This window comes from Triturus cristatus, chromosome 7 (genome assembly GCF_964204655.1).
Source record: "Triturus cristatus chromosome 7, aTriCri1.1, whole genome shotgun sequence".
In the NCBI taxonomy this organism is placed as follows: Eukaryota; Metazoa; Chordata; class Amphibia; order Caudata; family Salamandridae; genus Triturus; species Triturus cristatus.
The window spans coordinates 314632028-314656701 of NC_140590.1; the positions used below are offsets into that span (position 1 = coordinate 314632028).

Sequence of the window (24674 nt, forward strand, 5' to 3'; positions counted from 1 at the left end):
GTACCATAGTGGTGCGCTAACCAGATTAAATCTGTGAGGATTTTGAGTAGGTAGTAATCCAATACTCACACATCGTGGGATGAGAACGGCTCCTGTGCTGCCTCCAAGAATGGGTAGAAAAGAGCAGGCGAATACAGCGTCTATATATTGGTACACCAAAGCGCACCATGACGCACTGGATGCGGATATCCTGGTCACGTGGTACGACGTACCAGGAACGTAGACCGGAGCAAAAAAACAACTAGTCTGCTAACTGGTCATATTGCGAGCAGGAAAAGACCCGGACCTGGGCCATGATACATCGAATAACGATAGCTACAATAAATAATAGAAAACACAAAGGAACCTGCCTGTTATAATAAATCTAACCCTATCTACGATGGAAGATCACTGATCTGGAGGCTTAGAGTTCCTGAAAACAAGATACCTATGGAATAGAAAAGGGTATAGTAATCAAAGAAATAGATAAAATAGTACCGCTAGCTAAACAATGGTATGCTCAGTAGTGACCAAAAGAGGAACATGAGTCACAAATAAAGACAATGAAGCAAAGGGTGAAAAAATAATCGACAATTCTAAAAAATACCAACGTGTCTCAGGTGCCATAATTGTGAGAGATGATCACGAATGCCATAATATTTAGGATCTAAGAAAACCTCATTTAGTGTTGTATTTTATGGCATTCTCCCAAGGGATTTCATTGTTTAAGCCTTTTTTATGGGATGCTAGAGTAAAAATCCAATATACCTCACGATTTTTGCGGATGACTTCACTCTTGTCACCGCCTGTATTGTACAGATTTTCGATTATGAACCAACGTATTTCATTTGGTTTGTGTTTGAATTCTAAACAGTGCTTGACCAAGGGGGCATTTATTTTAGATGTATGAATAGCTGAACATTGTTCAGTGAGTCGGGTACAGAAGGAACGTGAGGTTTCACCCACATATCCAAGTCCGCATGGACAAATGAGCAAATAGATGATGTTCTTAGTTTTACAATTTGAGAACCTGTGAGGGCGGATAGTATAATTTTGGTAAGTATAGCTCTCGCCTTCAAGTGCAGTGGCACAAGCTATGCAGTTCATGCATTTGTATGTACCTTTGATCGGAGATGTTCCAGCAATAGTTTTCTGAACCAACGGAAGGCCTTCAGTGAATCTCGACTGAGTTATGAAATCCTTGATGTTTTTGTTTCTGCAATGCGCAAACAAGGGTTTAGGCAATTTCTCATGTTCTTCTAGATTACTATTAAGGATATGCCAGTTGGAATTGACAATTTGGCGTACCTTGTTATTCATAGTGGAATGTCTAGTAATACATACAAGTTGATTTGCGGTAGTCAAAACTTTAGGTTGTAATAGACAGTCACGATCATAGAAACGTGCTCGTTTAAAAGATTCTCGGACTAGTCTGTGAGGATATCCTCGGGAGAGAAATTTGGTTTTTAACAGACTTGCCTGAGAGTCGTAGTCCTTGATGTTAGAACAATTCCTGCGGAGACGGAGGAATTGACTGAAAGGTATACTTTCTTTTTTGGCTCGGGGATGGTAACTGTCAAAGTGTTATAATGTATTACGTGCAGTGGGTTTAATAAATAGATCCACCTCCAGGGATCCCTCATTGTGTCGAATGAGGAGATCGAGAAATTCCACTTGGTTTTTATTCATGGGTGAAGTAAAATGCAAATTAGTGTCGCACATGTTAAGCCATTCCATGAATTCAAGTAATTTGTCGTCCGTATCGGTCCAGATGAAAAGAATATCATCGATAGTGGCTAGAGTTATCCTCATTGGGGTAGTGATTTTGTTTGTAGAAATATTCCGATAAATAAGGATACGTTTCCTTATTTATCAGAATATTTCGAGTTCATACATTCTCCGATACCTCAGATTCAGAGGGTGACCATACTTCTCACCAATACGATTCTATGGGGACACATAGAACGTTTAACTCTATCCATAATGCCCCACAACCTTTTTAGGACAACGAGGAGCTCGCAGGGGGAAACCAAGAGTGCGATTTCACAATCAAACTCGGGGCAACTATCAACATGGATACAATCAACAGAGTAGCAATCAGATGTTAGAAACACGCAATGGCCAGTATTGGAGGAGAGGAACGTGATTCCAATCTTCAATTTATCCTCCATCCTTTTAGATAATGCTACCAACAATTTGTTATCTAAAGGATTATCGTTTGTACCTCACTCCACTACCAACATCTTTGAGCTCCATCAAGACGTCATTACGTTTTTCCGTAAGATCAGACTTAAAAAATATTTCATGAACAAAGAAGATCTTAGTACGAACGTTGTGATTCTCTCAGGCATGTCCAACCCCTCCACGTTTACCCCTACTTTGGATCAACTTGGACCCGAAGTCATGGTATTTGAACATACAGTCCTCAATTGCTTAAAGAAAGCTACTAAGTTTGTACCTAAACCAGTGTACAACTTAGACAAAGAAGAATTTTTATCTCTTCATGCATTGGCAAATGACAAGACGCTGACTATCAAAGGTTGTGACAAAGGAGGTGGTATCGTGGTTATTGACACCACTAACTATGAGCAAAATATGAAATCCCTCCTATGTGATACCAACTTCTATTCTTCTTTACACCGAGACCCTACCACTAGAGTTAAATCTAAAATTCAACATCTGACCAAACAAGCATTAGATAATGATGTAATTTGCATAAAGGAGCATGATTATTTAAATCAATCACAACCCAAAATGCCATGCATCTATAGCGTTCCTAAATTTCATAAGGATTTACTTAATCCTCCTTATCGACCCACTGTATCTACCATTGGTTCCATTTCTGAACGTCTTTCTAAATATGCAGATAAACTTCTGAGACCACACATACCCAAAATACCATCGTACATTATGGGCACTACAGCCATCATTAATAAAGTTGAACATTTTCCTTTTAACAAGTCCACCAGTACAATGGTGACGTTAGACATAGAGGCTCTATACAGCAATATCCCTCAAGATAAAGCCCTAGTAGCCAGCCACTTCTTGGTTCATTGATAAATATGACGTAACATGCCCTAAAACATTTCTTTTACAATGCCTAGAAATTGTTTTAACTGAGGACACCTTTGAATTTGGCAATAGTCTTTACCAACAACCTAAAGGCGTCAGTATGGGAGCTTCGGTAGCTCCCTCTGTGGCTAATATCTATATGGCATATTTTGAGATGATTCATATTCACAATGAAGTAGCATGAAGTAGCCCCTTTCTATGAATCGGTTTCCAATTGGTCACGCTATATCGATGATATTTTTTTCATCTGGACCGATACGGACGACAAATTACTTGAATTCATGGAATGGCTTAACATGTGCGATACTAATTTGCATTTTACTTCACACATGAATAAAAACCAAGTGGAATTTCTCGATATCCTCATTCGACACAATGAGGGATCCCTGGAGGTGGATCTATTTATTAAACCCACTGCACTTAATACATTATTACACTTTCACAGTTACCATCCCCAAGCCCAAAAAGAAAGCATACCTTTCAGTCAATTCCTCCGTCTCCGCAGGAATTGTTTTAACGTCAAGGGCTACCACTTTCAGGCAAGTCTGTTAAAAAACAAATTTCTCTCCCGAGGATACCCTCACAGACTAGTCCGAGAATCTTTTAAACAAGCACGTTTCTATGATTGTGACTGTCTATTACAACCTAAAGTTGTGACTACCGCAAATCAACTTGTATGTAATACTAGACATTCCACTATGAATAACAAGGAACGCCAAATTGTCAATTCCAACTGGCATATCCTTAATAGTAATCTAGAAGAACATGGGAAATTGCCTAAACCCTTGTTTGCGCATCGCAGAAACAAAAACATCAAAGATTTCATAACTCAGTCGAGATTCACTGAAGGCCTTCCGTTGGTTCAGAAAACTATTGCTGGAACATCTCCGATCAAAGGTACACACAAATGCATGAACTGCATAGCTTGTGCCACTGCACTTGAAGGCGAGAGCTATACTTTCCAAAATTATACTATCCGCCCTCACAGGTTCTCGAATTGTAAAACTAAGAACATCATCTATTTGCTCATTTGTCCATGCAGACTTGGATATGTGGGTGAAACCTCACGTTCCTTCTGTACCCGACTCACTGAACACCGTTCAGCTATTCATACATCTAAAATAAATGCCCCCTTGGTCAAGCACTGTTTAGAATTCAAACATAAACCAAATGAAATACGTTGGTTCATCATCGAAATTCTATACAATACAGGCAGTGACGAGTGAAGTCATCCGCAAAAAACGTGAGGTATATTGGATTTTTACTCTAGCATCCCATAAAAAAGGCCTAAACAACGAAATCCCTTGGGAGAATGCCATAAAATACAACACTAAATGAGGTTTTCTTGGATCTTAAATATTGTGGCATTCGTGATCATCTCTCACAATTATGGCACCTGAGACACGTTGGTATTTTTTAGAATTGTCGATTATTTTTTCACCCTTTGCTTCATTGTCTTTATTTGTGACTCATGTTCCTCTTTTGGTCACTACTGAGCATACCTTTGTTTAGCTAGCGGTACTATTTTATCTATTTCTTTGATTACTATACCCTTTTCTATTCCATAGGTATCTTGTTTTCAGGAAATCTAAGCCTCCAGATCAGTGCTCTTCCATCGTAGATATTGTTAGATTTATTATAACAGGCAGGTTCCTTTGTGTTTTCCATTATTTATTGTAGCTATCGTTATTCGATGTATCATGGCCCGGGTCCGGGTCTTTTCCTGCTCGCAATATGACCAGTTAGCAGACTAGTTTTTTTTTTCCTCCGGTCTACGTTCCTGGTACGTCGTACCACGTGACCAGGATATCCGCATCCAGTGCGTCACGGCGCGCTTTGGAGTACCAATATATAGACGCTGTATTCGCCTGCTATTTTCTACCCATTCTTGGAGGCAGCACAGGAGCCGTTCTCATCCCACGATGTGTGAGTATTGGATTACTTCCTACTCGAAATCATCACAGATTTAATCTGGTTAGCGCACCACTATGGTACCACCTGCGTTATCCTAGTCTGGTCGTCTTTCTGCTTGTAGTGTATATTAGCTATTTAATAAATACACGTTTTTCGATCCCGCATTAGACACGCATCACTTACCTCGTTGAGCATGAATTCCCATTTGCTGTGATTAAAGTTTAGATTATTTTTTGCTTTGCATCTATCAATGGCCTGTTTTTTTCACTTAATTTGCCTCCACGAACGACATGCCGTAATCTATAGCCATTTCTTATTTGAATATATACTAGAGTTAGTCATTTACATTGGAGCCTATCTAGCCTCTAGTTCTAATTTGTGGCTATATCCAACAGGTATCGTGTCGAGCAGCGGTTTACACCGTTTTAACGGGCATGTCTCCATCTTTAAGCAGCCATTGCCCCTGATGTACCAATCTTTATATATGATACATCCCAATATAACAGGTACTTTTACATCTACATATGACTTTGATAATCCCTTTAGTACACATGAGAAGTTAAGTCTAATAGCCACATTGTTCATGTCTCTTTCAGGTTTAGAATTTATTGCTGCCCACCTACTGGTTTGATTTTATCTACTTTGGCTTCAGCATTCTACATATGATTCTTGTCATGCAGACGTCTTGGGCTCAAGCGTCTCCGTATTTGGCAGTGTGATTTCCATTTCATAGAGTTGATTTTATCCAGGTATATGAGTAATTACATCCAACCAAGCCCTTACCCCTGGTTTTTATATCTGTCGTTTCAACTAGCTTAATCACATTTTATCATATATCATTCTTTCTAGAGATATATATAAGTGACACTGCTGTATACCCTTTGTTCGACCTTTACAAACATCCTTGTTTGGGCCATACAAAATATAGGAAAGGTATCACTACTTCATATCTTAACTATAAAATGCCGCTAGGTTGTGACAAAATCTTGAACATATAATTTAGAGATTTTCCTTATTCTCATATTCCCCTCCAGTGTCTTGGTTCGCTTCTATGTTTGTGGACCAGATTTACCAAAATCTGCACTATTTGTTGTTTCTAGGTAAGCGCCTAGTTCCTAGTTTTTATACCCTTCACTTTTGTCTTGGCTAAATCTTAACACTTTGGGTCACTTATCTTTTCGGTTTAACTATTCACTTCACAATTGGGTTATATATTTTCAATTTCCCTTTAGTCACTCTATCATCTTTCTCCTTTTCTCTCTTTTTTCTTTATCCCTTTGGTCCATGGACTATTTTTCTAGATCAAATGAAACGGTTTAGCACCTGGAATTATTTTGATGTACTTTGCGCATTGTTTTATATCTTTGGACTAGGTGTACTTGAATATAATTTAGGCTCCGTTTTGTCATGTCATGTGTGTTGTCCAGTTATGTTACATGGCTTTCTATGTTTCTCATGCAGAAAATCAAGTGGTTTCTCCTGAAGCAGGCGTTTTTTGTTACACCGAAACGCGCGTAGAGACTTACATCTCCATCTACTTAGATTTAGCCACCATGTATTGTTTGTTTATGTAATATTTATAGGTCTTTCTTACAACAAAAGATTCTGTAATATACGCATGACCTTATTAATAATCATGTCATTGTTTTGTCATTTGTTTTCTGATGTAACATTTATAAAAAAATAAATCTTTTTAAACTATGATAAAGAATAAAATGCATTTAAACATATTCTGGTAGTACACCGAGTCCTTGTTCTGATGCTCATTACCTGATTTTCGCCAGGTGTTGTTTTGCCTAGGAGCCATTTCTTTCAGAATCAATTCCCTGTCCTAGGAACCACTAGTAATTACAGGGGGGCCTTGTTTTATATGCAAAACAATTGAGGACTGAACAGAAAAATGTCCCAATTACACAATAATGACCATTGTTGTTAATAAGAAATGTGCAATAGCATTGTTCTAAGTTGGAACACGGTTGTTTGTATGTTCTTTTTTCCAAGTATTAGGTCATATTATTATTTGTAATGTAAATAGCGTTTATGTGTTATGTACCCGTGTTTAAAGTATTGTTTGTTTCCAAATAGAAGGGGTCATATGTCATAAAACACAATGTGTTGGCAACCTCTTTTTTCATTTGAAAAACATGGAATGAATCCATACATAAATGGTAGCCCAGGGTTAATTCAGATAACCATTGTGGCAGAATGGATAATTGATTGATGGTGTCAGAGGTATTTTTGTGTATATTGACTTTCTTAAAGTGGCATTTTCAAAATTGTAATTTAAAATAAGACTTTACTATTAAAGAGGATGTTTTATTACAATTTAAAAGATACCAAACATGAAATGCTCACCTGGTCCTAGTTTAAAGTTAGCACTTATAAATTGTGATAAGGCAACCCAATGTTATCCTATGAGATTGGTAGGTAATGACATACATGAGACATGTTCTAAGGTGCTACTTGAGTGGGTGGCACAATAAGGCTACAAGCCCACTAGTAGCATTTAATTTACAGGCACTGGCCATATGGTATACCACTCTACAAGGGAATTACAAGTAATTTAAATATGCCAATCAAGTATAAACCAATTTAAATTTAGGGGAGTGAGCGCAAGCACTTTAGCACTGGTTAGCACTGGTAATGTGCACAGAGTCCTAAGACCAACAAAACCGAATTTCAGCAGACAAAATGGAGGTAAGTAGGCAAAACGTGTTGGGAGAAACTACCCTAAGGCTGACAGGTCCTACATTGTGCAAGGCCAGCTACTTCTACATGTTAGATTTACGTGTCACATACCATCAGATTCAAGTGAGTAGTAATAGGAGAGGATGTAGCCTTACGGCTAGAGCGGTTGGCCTCGAAGCTGGGAGACTGGGTTTTGAGTCTCAGCAATGATGCCCAACATCCTGTGCTTCTGGGCAAATTACGTAATCGCCCCGTGCCTAACAAGAATGAATGTGTCCATCTCCAACTAAACTAGTGCTCATGTAAAGCACTCTGATACCCAATGTCTTGGGTCTAGTTCGTGCTATATAAAACTCTGAGGAAAAAAAACAAAAAAAACTGTAAACATCTTACTACTTTTCCAATTCCAGATGGGGCATTTTGCTATTCGTGCCTTGTCATTTAGGCTTGGTAGCAGTGGCATCGTCAACCCCTCGCTTTCACAGCTTAAGTGGGGGTAATGTTGACTCATAATTATTTATTAGCCTGTTTTGTCTGCAGCTCAGCAGACACAGGGTTTAAAAAGCATTAAAGAAAGGTGAAATTATAACGGTTGTGGAGCCAGTCACAGTAAAATGCCCAAAAGGTGAAAAGATGAGAGAAAGTGTGCAGGGATGTAGCTTCCATTGGTGAATCAGGTGCGGAGGCACTGGGGCCAAGAAGCCTGAGGGGCTCACTAAGCCCCTGTTTATAGCTGTATTTTATCATTCAAGTAGCAGCTGGGGCCCCACTTTCTTCCTTGAACTAGCGCTCACAATACACTGGCTACTGAGACTGTGAGAAAGAGGGCTGGAAGGAAGAGCGAAATGAAGAACATATGAAAAGAAGAATGAAACTGTGACAAAAAGGAAGGGCCAAAGACATAAAAAGATTAATGCCATGGTAAAAGAATTGATGGATGAAATGTAAAACAACATTGAATGGGTGGATGAAAGAAAGAATGGCTGGAATGATGGAAGGCTGGACTGTGTGGATGGATGTACGTTTGGATGAATGGGTGAATTGATTAAAGGAGAGTTAAATGATGTATCGACGAAAAAGAATGGATGCATGAATGAGAAAAGGATGGATGAATGGCTGGAGTTGTAAGTGGAAGGATAAAAGGATGGATGAATGGCTGGAGTTGTAAGTGGAAGGATAGAAGGATGGATGAAAGCAACAATGAAAGAGTATTGATGAAAGGGTGGATAGACAGAATGGTTAAGGAAGGATGGATGGAAGCATGAAGAGATGCATAGTTGGATGGATGCATGAAAGGCTTAAAGGATGAGCTAGCTGGACGGAAGGTGGGATGAAGGGACCTCATTTAGAGTGGGTAGGGCTTTCTTGCTTCGCTCACCTAATGCCATTTGAGGTATAGATGAAAGTAGGGAGGGAAATTTTACATTTTCTGGCTACTCCCTTGCTCGGCAGTTTCTGTTTTCAGGAGACTTATAAATAACCTATTTGGGAAAATGGATGGAGTTGCAGCATTACAAGATGATATTCTGGTATTCCTACAGAGCATAACCGAATTCTAAGCAAAGTTTGGATATTTTGCAAAGAAGAGGTATGATTTTACAGTTGTAAAATACTAGTTTTTGTATTAAGACTTTGAATAGTTGGGGCCAGATTTATGTTTCCTGGCGCATCCCTGCAAATCAGCAAGGATGCGCCAGGAATGATGCGTCACGCAAGTTTACCCTTGCGGCACACATGATGCGCCGCATTTACAATGCGGCGCATCATGGCGCAGGAATAAACAGATGCTTGACGCATCCGATGGCGTAAGGTTGGCGCAGTGCTTCAGTTGCGTCGCAAGCGCGACGCAACTCCAGCACTGTTCCAACCTACCCTATCCCTAACATGGTGCGTCAAGCCTTACGCCTGCTTCAAGCAGGCGCAGGGTTTTGGCGCATCAGCGTTGGGAAAGTGACTCAGTCAAATCTTATAGATTTGTCTGAGTCACTTTCCAGGGGCGTTCCTGCGACGGAACGCCCCCCCCCCCTCTGTCGACACGCCCACGTGAAACCTGACGCAGGTTTTACGTGGCGCAGGGCTTTACATCGTGACGCATCTCCATAGATGCGTCACGATGTAAATATGGCGCAACGTGGCGCAGGGTTTACACCGCCGCTGCGTCACAAAAGTGACGCAACGGCGGCGTAAAAGTGGCGCATCTCCAATATAGATCTGCCCCTTGGGATGTAGTATTTCTAGTGAAGGGATTAAACCAACGGACGTCTTAGTAAGGACATCAAGGAGATACAAATGCCTCCTGACAGCTATTTTTGTAGATAGACGAGCTTTACTGACGTTCTGCAGAGGATTTTCTACAATTATTTCCCCCATGGGGACACGCAAGAAAAAAAATTCAAAATTAAGTTGTCTCAAAAGATGACCAAGAAGTTTGTCTTCGGTATAAGCTAATTAATGCCCTGGCTTTAACATCTTTTAAATAATACAAATAATGCACTGTCATGTGTGATGGCAGTGGAAAGTGGGGCAATTGTGACTCAGAAGTCAGAGGAGGGAAGTGATAATAGGTGGCACTTGTCTAAAGATCTTTAAAGGGTACCAAATAGAGACACTCCACCATCAAAAGAGAGAACCTGGGATGTGTGTGAGTGGCAGAACACAATAAAACCTTTCTTTAGGGTAGACTTTTCAATCTGAAGACAGGTAAACCACTAATCCTCCTGCTTTTTGTTAATGACACTCAGAAATCGTATTTAAAATTAGTCAGGATATTAGCCAATTCTTTCAGTTTAATTTTGATACTGAATGCATTTCTGGTAAGAGGAACTGTAGGGCAGATTACCTTTCAAGACTGCCAAGTAGTGAAAGTGCTAATGATCATTTTGTAGTCTAAAAGAGTTTGTTGTAGCGTCAATTGGTGATGCCATCGGACTCATTGGAGAGGCGGTTCACAAAGATGATTGGGTTAAGGGATTGGAAACAGATGATACATTAGATCAGATTAGTAACTTCATTCTAAATAAATGGCCCAGGAAAAACTATTGGACCATGGGTCCCTTCCGGTACAAAAGTACAAAAACTATGCTCTAAGGCATTCTCCTCTTTGTATATATGATGTAGAATGCAGCCACATGAAAAGAGGAAAAACTAGGAGCAAAGAAAGCAATTCTCCTAGTTATGCCTGCCATAGAAGGCATACGTTGTTGGTGCAAATCCCTGTCTATAATTCTGTGCAGATAGGTATTTGCATCATCGTTTGGTTGCTTGGGAACACCCATGCATCAAGCATGGAACGCCACCTTGATGCAAAATAACGCAAAACAACTCAATGCAAACAATGATTATTGTTGGAATATCAATCCCATTAGTAAACTTTGCGTCACAAACCCAATGCAATGTCCTGAACTGGAGAGTTGATTGCTAGATCTCAAATTGTGGAAACAGCCCACAAAGGGCACATGGTTGAGAGTGCCACCAAGCAGTTGGATAGAATGGGGTACTTGTGCTGTACAAGGACACTAATGATATGATTTTAACCTTAGTTAAACTTGGCCTTAATGCTGTAGATCAGATTAAGCCCTGTAGTTTGCAGGAAGCTATTGATTCACATTCCCTTGGGTTGGGTAGTGAAAGGCGGTACATTATCACTCTGGTGGATATTTACTCAAACTAGGTTGAGTGGAAAAGCACCAATACTGAAGGTGTATTGGAGTTCCTAAAAGAATACTCTAGAAGTTTTTCTGTCTTTCAACATCAGGTACATGGGGACAATGCGTTTCCCATAATATGACAGAGTTTTTAATGAAAAATGATGATGTACACAAATGCACTCCCTTATATTCTACCCAGCCTAATAGATTGGTAGAACGCGTTAACAGGAAGAATACTGGGAGTATACAACTTGTCGTTGCTAATAGAAGGAATGTTAAAGATCTTATCGAAGATAAGGTATGGTCCTCCTATCACACAGCCCATTCCATACAGCATTTGTAGGGATATATTATTGCATAGGTTACATTATGTAAATTACAATTGAATAAGTCTATTACATTTCTATGTTTTGTATCATAATTCAAGCATACTTAGAACACTTGTAGCGTCCTTACGGAGGAAGTAGCCCCCAGGCAGATATAACCAACAGAGCAGCAGTTTCACCCAGTCTAAGAATTTTGAGGATTAGGGGCCGTATATGCTATTCCCATTTACAAACTAAAGGTGTGTAATGTCACACTGGTGGGAGAATGCAATTTGAGATGCAACCTAATTACTAATTGGTCCAATTCTAAACAGTCCATTCACAGGAGGTTACAAGATGACCTGTCTAATGCATATTACCTGAAAATACAGGGATGGAGGTCTGCAACGGACAGCAGACGTACGTTCCTACATTTGTTTTGCCAAACTAGAAAATCTTTTTTTTAAAAAAAGCTGACCCATTCATTAAAGAGACGAGCCCTAATTAAAAAAAATGTATTTCCCGTTTGAAAGTACATTGGGAGGAGCTAGTACAAGTCAACTACTGCCCTCCACCCCAAAGGCAACAGACACTGTTCCCAAAGGGGAAGCTCATGCTTTGCTAATTGTTGTATCCTAGTAATGTATCCTGGTAACATGTCCTGCATTCTTCCATGGTTACTATCATGCTAAGGTTCTGGAGCTGGACAGTGGAAGAGAGGACAGTTGCTGGAGAGAGGACGTGTCTAGGGGTTGTTCCTCTGAACTTAATTAAGTTCTTACTTAATATATATTGTCTGTGCCTCTTAAAAGTGGCGACGAGGATGGGATGTATTTCTCTGTCGTGAGGGTGGACTGGACATGCGATGCTGCAGGTTATCAACCCCTAGACAATTGATATAAAACAGAACTGTGAAACAACATCTCTTACTGCTGAGCTGTCGATGCTACATTGCCGTAAGCTTGCTGAAGTGTGAGAACAGCTAGAGAAGAGACTGGGATTGATTTGCTATAACGAAACGGATACTGGAGTCCTTTTTATACCAAAGATATGTGTAAATTGAACACAAGCTTTCCTGCTTCTCTGGTAAGAGCTGTGACTGTGTGTACCAAGCGCTTGTGTACACGAACCCGGTCGGTTAAGCGCTAAAACTTAATCTCTAAGATTAATCTGGTGTTGTTAATACAGGATCGTCCGAGCTGTGCTACATTAAAGGCGAGTGAGCAACACCAATGTGCCGTAGTGTGTAGATGCAGGAACGTCTAATTACCAAGTCTACTCTCTGGCGTACAATCATATAAGTATTTGACTGCGTGCCTTTCCCCAAGTTTGCCATTGGTACCAGAAGCTCAACTGTTCCAGCCATTGACCAACTTGTTATGTTCAAAGTTAGACTCACCCACAAGTTGTTATGATTTAAAATTGATTCACCGGCCACTGCTCGTGCTTGCCTCTGCCCGTTCAACTCTTTATTATTGTGAGTCATCATAATGGGGTGCATGTTCATCTATTCAACTATGGAGTCTCTGAACCTTCCTACACGTCACCAGCGTGCAATGCAGTGTGGGAGCCACGCTGTGTGTGACGAGCAACGTGAATGACGCTCATCTACAAACAGTGTGTGGCTGCTGTGACAACCCAGCAGGAGTGTTACATCACAAAGTCAGAAGCGGGACCGGGAAGCCAAGACAGTATTATAACCGGGCATAAACGTAACTATTTTTAAAAGGAGGGAAAAGGAGACTGCATATATCGAGTACAATTTGAGTAAGGCTGCAATTACATAGACTACGGTGACTACATTAATTTTGTTAGTTTGGTTTTTTCCTTGATTTTTCAGATGGTTCTACACCAGTGACTATTATTAGTACTGTTTATAGTTTCACCTTATTATTTTCATTTTACAGCTAGGAAAAATGTGCAGTATGGATATGTCATCCATCATAGCTCCACCTAAATTTTTACAAAATCCTGGAGAACCCACTTTACTGTGGGAAGACTGGATAGAGTTGTTCGAAACCTAATTAGAGGCTATTGGTGGAGAAGAATTTATAGCATCCCGGAAGGTGGCATTACTTAAACACAACTTAGGACTAGAGGGCAGGAAGGTATTGAAAACAATACCCATCGATTCCTGATAAGAAACAGATAATTATAAGGGAAAACACTAGTGAAAATGAGAATAAAGAAGAGGATGAAGGTGAGAATAAACAAGAAAATGTGGAAGTAAGTCTACATTATGATGAGGTAATTTTTATTGATGAGTATGTTGAGGTAATCAAAGCACTAGAAGAAAACTATGGTCAAAAGGTTAGCATAGTGGTAGACATAAGTTCTTCTCGCGATCACAATTACCTGGGGAGTTTGTCAAGCAATACATTTCAATATTAAGAACCCTTGCTTCCACTTGCAAATTCAGATATCTTCATGAGGAGATTATAAGGGATCAATTCATAAATAGAACAAACAATATTAAAATTCAAGAAAGATTACTAGATATGAAAGATCCTTCTCTGCAGAAAACTATTGAAGTGGCAAGGCGGGTCGAGAATTCTTCTAATTATGTCAAAGAACTGAGCTCGGGAAAAGACCAGCACTACTAAAGTGTGTGCCTTAGAGAAAATTCCTTCCAAAAAGAAAGTAATATCAAAACCACTATTCCCAAAAACAACAGGGTATGTTACAGGTGTGGCAGTACTAGACACACTGCTGATTCGGACAAATGTTTTGCAGTTAAGGAGAAGTGCTAAAATTGTAAAAAGATTGGTCACTTAGCAAGCATGTGTAAGGCCGGATCATTACCCATCCCAAAATGGAAGCGCCTTGTGAATGCCATTAGAGAGAATTCTGAAGATGATAATTCTGATAATGATGGGGAAGTTGAAGCCATGCTTATTTGTGATAATGTTATCAATTATGTATCTGAGTGCTACAACCCACCCAAATGTGATTTAGGCATCAATGAAACCAAAATAACTGTTTGGGCAGACTCCTGCTCCCCCTATACTATTATAGATAAGAACACATGGGAAGAGGTAGGATGTCATCAGTTGAACTCTCCAGATGTTGAACCTGTAGGGTATTGTGGTGTTAAGCTTCCATTATTAGGTTTTTTCAAGTGCACGTTGTCTCACAAGGGTAAGGTAGCTACAAGCAAAGTATAGGTGGTAGAAAAAGGAATGTATGACGTTACAACACATACATTTACAATGCATGCCTTTACAACACAGTTTTTACATCGCAACATCCTTTACAATGCATTCTTTTACATTGCATGCCACTATATCACATTTTCAAAAACTACCTTTACAACGCATTCCATTACAATGCATACCATTACATCACATTTAAGGTAAGTGTTGGATAGTATATGGGTAAAAATTACTATTCTAACTCCAGTGAGTGCAACAGTAGGGTAAGTGTTGGATAGTGTAGGGGTAAAAATTACTATTCTAACTCCAGTGAGTGCAACAGTAGGGTAAGTGTTGGATAGTGTAAGGGTACTATGCATTGTAATGGCATGCATTGTAATGACTTGCGATGTAATGTCTGCGTTGTAGTGACATGCATTGTAATGACATGCGTTGTAGTGACATGCCATTTAATGGCTGCGTTGTAATGACATGCGATGTAAAGGATGTTGCGATGTAATGACTGCTATGTAAAGGTAGTGTGATGTAATGACTGCGTTGTAAAGGCTGTTTCCCTAGAAAAAGGGAGAGCATTTTTGGGGTGGTGCAAGCAAAAAATGTTGGGCATTACATTGGACCCTAATCATCCCCAACAAGTCCTGGCCACTGAAGATATTTAGAAAACCAAATGGAGAACCAAATTAGGTTGTTTAGAAAAATTTGAACACCGCATTGTACTAAAGCCCAATAACATTCCATGTGTGTTTAAAGCGAGAAGCGTACCATTTACCCTCAGAGAAAAGTTGAAATTAGAGTTGCAGTCGGTTTTGTGACGCGCAGGTGATCGAGCCCATTGAGTCATCTGAATGACTTAGTCCAGTTGTTTTAGAACGCAAACCCGACGGTAACCTGCGCATGTGCATTGATATGAGAGACCTTAATCAGAATATCCTAGTTGACCGATATCCATTACCTCATTTCAACAAAATTGTGTTTTCTGTAACTGATGCCCCCTACTTTTCACTGATTGATCAGTCCAATGCATACCGTCAGATCAAACTGCATCCTACTTCAAGACATCTCACTTCATTTATCACACCTGAAGGAGCTTTCCAGTTTATTAGAATGCCCTTTGGCTTGGCATCCGCCTAGGCGGTTTTCCAAAGAGTAATGTGTAAGCTATTGGTGGGATTACCCAAAGTGTTAGTTTTTCAAGACGATGTGCTAGTGTGGGGAACTAATCGTGTTGAACACGATTCTATACTGACACAAACATTAGACAAGTTGCAAAGCGCAGGTCTAACCGTGGGAGTCAAAAAATGCAAATTTGGTGTCAAGCAAATTGATTATTTAGGTTACACCTTATCTAGAGATGGAGTAAAACCACAAAAAAAAGTTATTGGATGCTATTACGAATGCACCATCACCTCGTGACAAGGAGCAGTTGCGCTCATTTCTGGGCCTTGCGGAATTTTATTCCAAGTTTGTTCAGCATTTTGCTGACAAAGTCCATACTCTCAGAACATTAATTAAAAAATGTGTCAAATTCGAATGGACCGATGAATGCCAAAAAGTCTTCAACTCCATCAAAGAACAAATGGTCAAAGCTGTAGCCTTGAAACCATTTAATCCATCACATCATAGCATAATTGTAGTGGATGCCAGTGCTTGTGGTCTAGGAGAAGTGCTCATGCAAAAACATGTGGGACATGAACGTGTAGTAGCATTTGCATCTCGTACCCTCAAGGGCATGAAGGCTACATACTCGGTTATTGAAAAAGAGGCACTTCCATGCTGGTGGGGGGTGAACTACTTCAAAACATACATCTCGGGGACCCACTTTGAAATTAGAATTGTTCACCACTAAGGGAGCTGCAAAAGCAACCCCCAGGATCGCCAAATGGCTATACAAGCTTCAAGGGTATGACTTCTCACTACCGTATGTTCCAGGCATTCGTAAGGTCAATGCCGATTGCCTATCCCGTTTACCATTGGAATGCGATGATGACGATGTCGACTCCAATGATGATTTTGAGGTAGCAAGTGTGACTGAGTCGTGTGAGGGTGCCATATCCATTGATGAATGGAAGGATGCGATAACAAATGATTCCACGTTCAAAGAGATAATGATTGAATTGCTCAATCCTTCCGGCCCCAGTTTTGTCCAAAAAACTGGAGAGTTTTGGACAGTCTGGACAGAACTTTCTGTAGTGGATGGTGTGATGCGCAGAAGTGGTAGGCTAGTAGTTCTGGCTAGCTTGCAGCCCAGGTTATTTAGATTACTTCATGAAGGACATAGTGGCATGTCTGGAATGAAGAGGAAGGCCAGAGAAACATTTTGGTGGCCAGGGATGGACAGGAACAAAGAGGAGCATGTACATGGGTGTGTGGGGTGCATCTGCAGTGACAAAACCCATCGAGTAGAGCAATCACCTATCTCATCCACTAATTTTCTGAGCAGACCATGGGAAAAGTTGGTCATGGATATCTGTGGCCCAATTTCGGCCAAGGGAATTGTCAATAAATACGCCTTAGTACTAATTGCCTACCATTCCAAATGGACAGAAGTGGCATTCACTGGAGCAATTAAAGCCTCTAACGTTATTGAATTTTGTGACATGTTTGTCACGGATAATGGGCCCCAGTTCATAGCGGATAAATTCAAAACAAACCTTTCCAAAATGAGCATTGTTCACCACACCATCGCTGTTTATAATCCCAGTGAAAACGGTCTCATTGAGAGATTCAATAGAGTTCTGAAAGAGTGTATCCAATTGTCTGAAGGGTGTGGTGGAGACTGCAAAGAAGCAGTGAAGGAAATGTTGTGGAGTTACTGAACCACACCCCATTCTGTCACCAAAGAATCTCCATTCATACTCCTCAAAGGCAGACAACCAGGAACAAGGGTTGCCCCCAGGTGGATGCTCAAGGGTCATGCACGACCTGTATGCAACAGGAGTCTAGAGTGTAGGGTCAAGAAACACCAGGAGAAATATGTGTGCAGGCACAATGACAAACTAACAAGGAACAAACGTGTATTTGTTGTTGGAGATTGGGTGAGGTTGCACAGTGTGGGCGTTCAAAAAAGGGGTCTATCTAAATGGTCAGTACCCAAACGAATAACTACGGTTGTTGGTAACAGTGTTTGGCTAAGTGATGGCAAGGTGTGGAATTTTCGAAGTGTCACTTTGTGCAATGCTGTGGAATTACACGCTTGGTGGGAAAAAATTGGTGTCGATCAAATGGTGAAAAGCAGTGATGATGTAAGAGATAACAAATGTGTTAGGAAGGTTCCAAAATGGCACAGTGACTACGTGACCCATTGATTTCCAGGCGTTATTGTTAATCACATTATCAAATTAGTATATGTATTCCATTCATTGTCGTAACATTTGTGATCTATATTTTGTATTATTTTTTTTTGTTTTATTGTTAAAGTAGGAAGATATGTTGTATCCTAGTAATGTATCCTGGCAACATGTTCTGCATTCTTTCATGGTTACTAGCTTGCTAAGTTTCTGGAGCTGGATGGTGGAAGAGTGGACAGTTGCTGGAGAGAGGACGTGTCTAGGGGTTGTTCCTCTGAACTTATTAAAGTTCTTACTTAATATATATTGTCTGCGCCTCTTAAAACTAATTAGTTACCCTCCACCTCCTAATCTCGGGGGTCAGTAACTGATCCATGTTTTGCCACTGTTTTTTTATGACAAACCATTGATGTAGCCCCTTCCGAACTGTAAATATGAGAGGGTGCTCCTTTAACGGACTTTCCTATTTGAGAATCAGAAAGGGTCACACATAGTGTTTTAGAAGTCAGTAAGACTTTTCTAACTTATAAAATTGGTTTTGTACATTGTGAGAAGCATTCTGCAGTAACAAGCCTTGTGACTTGTGAATCATAGGGCTTGTGACAGCGAAAGGATCTTTTGTAGATCTGGCCTAACTTCGGAAAGATATGTTTTCAACTGTTCTGCAGTCTTCCAATTCTTCCAAAAGGGATACTGAACAATTAAGCTGATCTTGTTCTAGCTCGATTTATTAGCTCCGGCAACAAGCAGCACACTAAATATATGCCTGTTAAATCCTATAATCAACTGACTTTAATAATTCCTATTTGTAAAGCACGAACATATAAGCCTTAAGTGTTTCAAGGCGCTGGGGGCCATCAAGGAGGTGAAGTGAGCTAATGCCCAGAGTTGCATGGTGCTGAGCTGAGCTGCCGCGGACGCCAGGGGTCGAAACCCTGAACCCTGCGCTCCTGAGTCAGTCGCTCTGGCCACACCTCTCCAAGTCCCTTCCAACTCTGGACTCAATGAAACTTATAATCTCATACAGCCATTACCACAGGGGCTCATAGCCATTCTCCAAGCTCTCATAGATACACACACACACTATGGGCCTGCAAACAGGGCACACATCACCATCTTTGCATTGAGCAACATACAAGAGACACAGAACAGTACAGATCAGAGACTCTAACAATGACAAATTGAGATTTCATATCTTGAACTCATTACCAATCCTTTCTTTTTGTCTAGGTCAAACAGTGAAGAGCAAATATGAATCGACAAGTGACTGGGCATATCATGAGGACGGCGTTCTCTCACCTCAAGGTTTTTGTTGCACTTCTTGGGCTTTTCTTTGTTTCTGTTTCCTTTCACAAGACTTGTCAACTGAAGACTACACGTGCAGTCCAACATAAGGAACCTAAGACTATACGGAATGACTCACACTTCCTCGCTGATGGGGCATGGATTGTGAATTCCGTTGGCCGCCTAGGCAATCAAATGGGTGAGTATGCAACATTATATGCTTTGGCCAAACTCAACGGGCATCCAGCTTACATATTGCCAGAGATGTTCAACTGGCTAGCTCCGATTTTCAAGATACGCCTGCCACAGATGCACCAAAGTGTGATCAATAAAATAAAGTGGAAATATTATCGGATAAACGACTGGATGTCTGAAGAGTACAAGCACATCAGTGGGAAATATGTGCACTTAACTAGCACTCCCTGCTCCTGGACCTTGTACCACCACATTCGAGATGAGATCGTCAGAGAGTTCTCATTCCATGACTATATCACAGAGGAGGTCAATCAGTATTTGGAGACAGTAAAAGGCTCTCGGAAGAATGTAACTTACATTGGGGTTCATGTTCGAAGAGGGGACTATCTGACGATAATGCCCGACTCCTGGAAAGGGGTAGTAGCTGATAAAGATTACTTAGAAAAGGCTATGAAATATTTCCGAGACAAATACGAGGAGCCTGTGTTTGTGGTGACAAGCAACGGGATGCAGTGGTGCAAGGAAAATATTAACAACTCCAGAGGCGATGTCTACTTTTCTGGTGATAGCAATGAGTCATCGCCGGGGATGGACTTTGCCCTCCTCGCCCACTGCAACCACACCATCATGACCATCGGCACCTTTGGATATTGGGCAAGTTACCTAGCGGGCGGAGAGGTGATCTACCTTGACAACTACACGTTGCCTAATTCGCCATTCCTCAATGTTTTCCACTATGATGCAGCATTCCTTCCTGAATGGATTGGGATCCCTGCTGACCTTTCACCTCTTTTGGAAAAAAACCTTAACTAGAGGTTGATTGTGCGAAGCTACCGATTGCAGAGGGTATTCAGTTCAGATGCATGCTAGATAACCACAGCTCAGTTATCTAGCATGCCTGTATACTTAGTTCAACAGGCCCATTCTCTGGAAATGGTAACAAGTATTTTAAATAATGTTTTTTTAACATTCTCTAACTTTGTTTTCAGAACAAAATGTAGTACTTTTATCTATAGCAGGATGGGTTCTGGAGCTAATTCATAGTAGTAGCATCAGCTCAGTTACTTCGATTCTACATTGATGTGCTATTGTGAGACAGTACCATGGTATGCAATCTAACCCAAGAGTCTCCAACCTGTTCTGTAATAAGAGCTACTTATGGTATATGAAAATTCTCCCACGCTATTAATATTATTAGTGTGGTAACAATGGATACTTCAGGGAAGATTACATTAACGAGCACACCAAGCAAGATTACCAGCAGTTATTGCCTCATTACATCAAGCAGGGTTGCTAGCAGTAATGTCAAAAAGTCTTTATGAATTTGGAATGCCTAACTATGGTAATTACATGACAGCCGTAGCTGCAATGCACCGGGCACCAATGTAATAATGTTAGCAATAAGTATCTACAATTACGCATGATTAAACCATCAGATATTTTAGTTTTGAAATAAATACATTCTTTCAATTAAGCAAAATCTTATAATTTAGTAGACTAGGCTACACACTGGAGAGTAGCTAGAGAGCTACCAGAATCTCACAAGATACTCGTTTGAGAAGCCTGATCTAACCACATTACCTTAACACCGCATGCAGTGAATTTGAGGAATTTTTGGATAACTTTTGTCTGTATCTTTATTAAGAGATACTTTTAAAGTTGACGTTTTTTTTTTTTTACAGTTTTGGATTTAAGGAATTTTCTTAAAAACAAAATTATGCTACACCTATCCATTAATTAAAGTCTGTATCATGATCCCATTTATGTAATGTACCGAAGCAGAAGAGATCGGCATTTTTCCTTTCTTCATCTTGAAAGTGTACCTATACTCTAAGGGGTAGATTTATTAAAACATTGTTCAATGCAGTGCAGTAACCAAAATTCTTACACTTTGTTGTACTCGAGAGAGAGAGCAGCACAGAGCTATATTTACACAATATGGACTTGTTAGACCTGGCTCCTGGGCGTGAGTCTCCCTTCCACTTTTTGTCGCTGTGCCTCATGTGTTTTGCTGGTGTTCGCTTCTCAGAGCACTGTGCCACTGCCATCCAGTGCCACAGAGCAAGTGCTCCCTATTTAAAATGTGTATGTTGGTTGGATTCCATGATTGGCTTATTTGGTTTACTGTCAGACCCCAGTAAAGTGCACCAGGAGTGCTCAGGGCTTGTAAATACAAATGCTGCTGGTGGGCTTGCAGCACTGGTTGTGCCACCCACAGAAGCGGCCTAGTAAAATGTGTCTAAGGTCTGCCATTGCAGAACCTGCGTGCAGTCTATTACTGTCATGCTGACTGGGCAAGTGCACCCACTTCCCAGTCCCTAAACCTTCCCTTAACTTCATATTAGTCACCCCTATGGTAGGCCCAAGGACAGGGTGCATTATAAGCATAAGGTAGGACAAGCCCTGATGTGTGTGGCATGTCCTAATAGTGAATTACAGCCATTTTCGTTTTTCACTATTGTAAGGCTACCTGTTCTCCATAGGCCAGAATGGGCTGTTAGAATTGTTACATCCTATGATCCTAACAGACCCAGGTAACATGGTAGAAAATCGTGTTTAGTATGCCTGAACTCAGAATAATAAAATACATCTTTTAGTAAAGTTTATTTTAATATTCTGTGTTTGCAAATACCACTTTTAGAAAGTTGGTGTTTGCTTGCCTAACCATTTCAGCCCTCCTCTGCTATGATGTGTATCTGCCTGTCTGGTTTGTGTGAGTGACAGGGCTGGGGAAACCCAGAGGGGCAGGGCTAGGTAGCCTGGTGGTGAATAGGGAGATTGACATCCAGATGGGTGGGAGGAGTTCACCTGGACTCTGAATAGGGCTGTGCTTTGCCACCACAATGCTGGCTCCACCTCCTGTGGAGCGGCTGATATCTCTGCCCTGCACCCTGAATAGAAAGGCAGAGTCATGTCAACAAAGTGCTCAAGAACTGGTTTGGACTGGGCAAAGGCCCCTCTACCCTAGAGGAACAAAGGAATTAGAGGTATAAGTATTGGGACCATACTCCCAAGAAATTAGATCCTGCTTGACAAGAAGAACCTCTGCCTGAGGAGAAGGAACTGGGAAAGCTGTAAGGAGGAGTACTGTCCCTGACCTGGGGGATTGGCCTGCAGTGGTTGCCTTGCTGCTGGAAGGAGAGGAGAAAGACTACAAAGACTTTATTTCAACTTGTGCTTAAAAGATCTCTAAGGGCTTGTGCTGAGCTTGCCCCCTGAACGAAGTCCCAGGACCAGTGGACTTCACCCCCCAGCTCCCCAGAGTTCTTTGGAAGTGCCTGCTGCTGTTGTTGGGCCTTCTGAGGGACTGCGTGTCGCAAGGAGCTGGAAACGCGACTCAAGAAGGAGAAGTGTGCCGCCGTCGGAGCTGTTGTTGTCGCATCTCGCATAGGGTGTCGCCGCTGCAGCATCGCATCGAGCGGAAGCGTGTCGCATCATTCCGGAAGTGTCTCGCAACACCGAAAAAGCGTGTTGCCAACGCAGCCATCGTAGCTGACGCATTGCACCGCCTCAAGAGAAGAGTCTTGCATCGAGGAAGAAGCGTGTCGCCATCGCAGCCATCGTAGTTGTCGCATTGCACCGCATCAAGAAAAGCGCCTCGCATCCACGGAGAAGCGTGCCGCCGTCGGAACAGCTGTTGTTGCATCGCGTAAAGGGGTGACACCGCTGCAGCATCGCATCGAGCGGAAGCATCTCGCAAACGTCGGAGAAGAGTGTCGCTGCCAAGGCCGCTGTCGTCGCATCGCGTAAAGGGGTGACGCGGCTGCAGCCGATGCATCGAGACGAGTCTTCTCGCAACATCGGAGAAGCGTAACGCATCTGAAGATCTTCATGTCTTTATTTCTTTGCACCAAAAACGTCACCGCATCAGCATCGTTGCAACACTTTCGTTGCCCTGCGTGTCGCATCTAAGGTACATTAACTTAAAGTGTCGCATTTAAGAACTTAAGAGAACTAAGCAAACTTCTACCATCTAAATTAACAGTAAGGTGTATTTTTGTCGTTTAATGGTCTTGTGGTAACTCTATATAAAGAATCCTTATTTTTAATATAAAAACCTGTGTGGTGTCCATCTGTAGTGTTGTCACTTGGTTACTGTATGTGTTCATAAATGCTTAACCTATAACGCTCTGAGATAAGCCTTGTCTGCTCGGGCCAAGCTACCTAGAGGGTGAGCAGGGGTTATTTTAGGAGTGTAACCCCTTACCCTGACTAGAGGAAAGGTTCCCTGCTTGTCACGAGTACCTACCTGTGCCAACCAGAGAACCCGGATTCTAACAGGACTGATGCTACTCTCCTGCCCCGTGTTGGTGCAAACACAAACTGCCTAGCGTCATGTGCACCTCATTGCAAAGTGAGTGATATCTAGCAGAGGTTTTTTACAGTAAGGGGTGTGGTACAAAATCCTATGATTAGACAACCTGTAATACATTTCACACACTGGACATGTGCTATACAGTGAGGCAAACACAAGGACACAATGGATGGAGCGCTGAACATTTCAGAGACTCAGCCCCAGTCACAGATCTGGGTTGAATCCATTATCGTTCTTTAGCTCACTTCGCCACCCCAGTTCAGACCCAGCCATATGAAAATCAGTCTTGACCCTGTTCCTTATGGGAACAGTCCAACCTGAGCTGCCAAGCCAGGTCTTCCCTGGACCAGAAACAAGCATCCTGGGACCGGTTTTGGGCTAACACCCCTATCAGCCAGGCTAGCTAGAATCCAGTGGCAAAGTGTGCAAGGGGCCTACGTCTAGGAATAGCCTGCCAAGTTAGGGCGAACAAAGCAAATACAAGGAGATGATGGAAGGAGCGCTAAAACTTTTCAGACTCTCACCCCTAGTCACAGATCCGGAGGAACAGGGTCAAGACTGATTTGCATATGGCTGGGTCTGAGATGGGGTGGTAAAGTGAGATAAAAAATGATGATGGATTAAGCCTAGATCTGTTACTAGGAGTGAGTGTCTGAAAAGTTTCAGTTCTCCGTTCATCATCTCATGTGCCTCTAGTTGCACTCGTGCGAAATCAGAAGCTTTTGAAAAATATGCCCACCATTTTCTGCAGAGCATCCTTTCCACACCTGAAAACAAACAAAATGTTGGTACCTGTTTAAAATATCCTTTCAGTTTGCAAGTGCATTTCTTTAATT

At 41.3% G+C, this 24674-nt stretch overlaps 1 protein-coding gene across 1 annotated transcript in view; it reads left to right on the forward strand.

Moving 5' to 3' along the window:
• LOC146809548 (galactoside alpha-(1,2)-fucosyltransferase 2-like) overlaps positions 1-20902 on the forward strand; it is a 183237-nt gene extending 162335 nt beyond the window's left edge. Inside the window, exon 3 of the mRNA XM_085614355.1 lies at positions 19275-20902. Within this exon, the coding sequence (XP_085470481.1) occupies positions 19296-20336 (1041 nt within the window). The 5' untranslated portion in view covers positions 19275-19295 and the 3' untranslated portion in view covers positions 20337-20902. The remainder of the gene's footprint in view (positions 1-19274) is intronic.
• The last annotated feature ends 3772 nt before the right edge of the window (positions 20903-24674 follow it).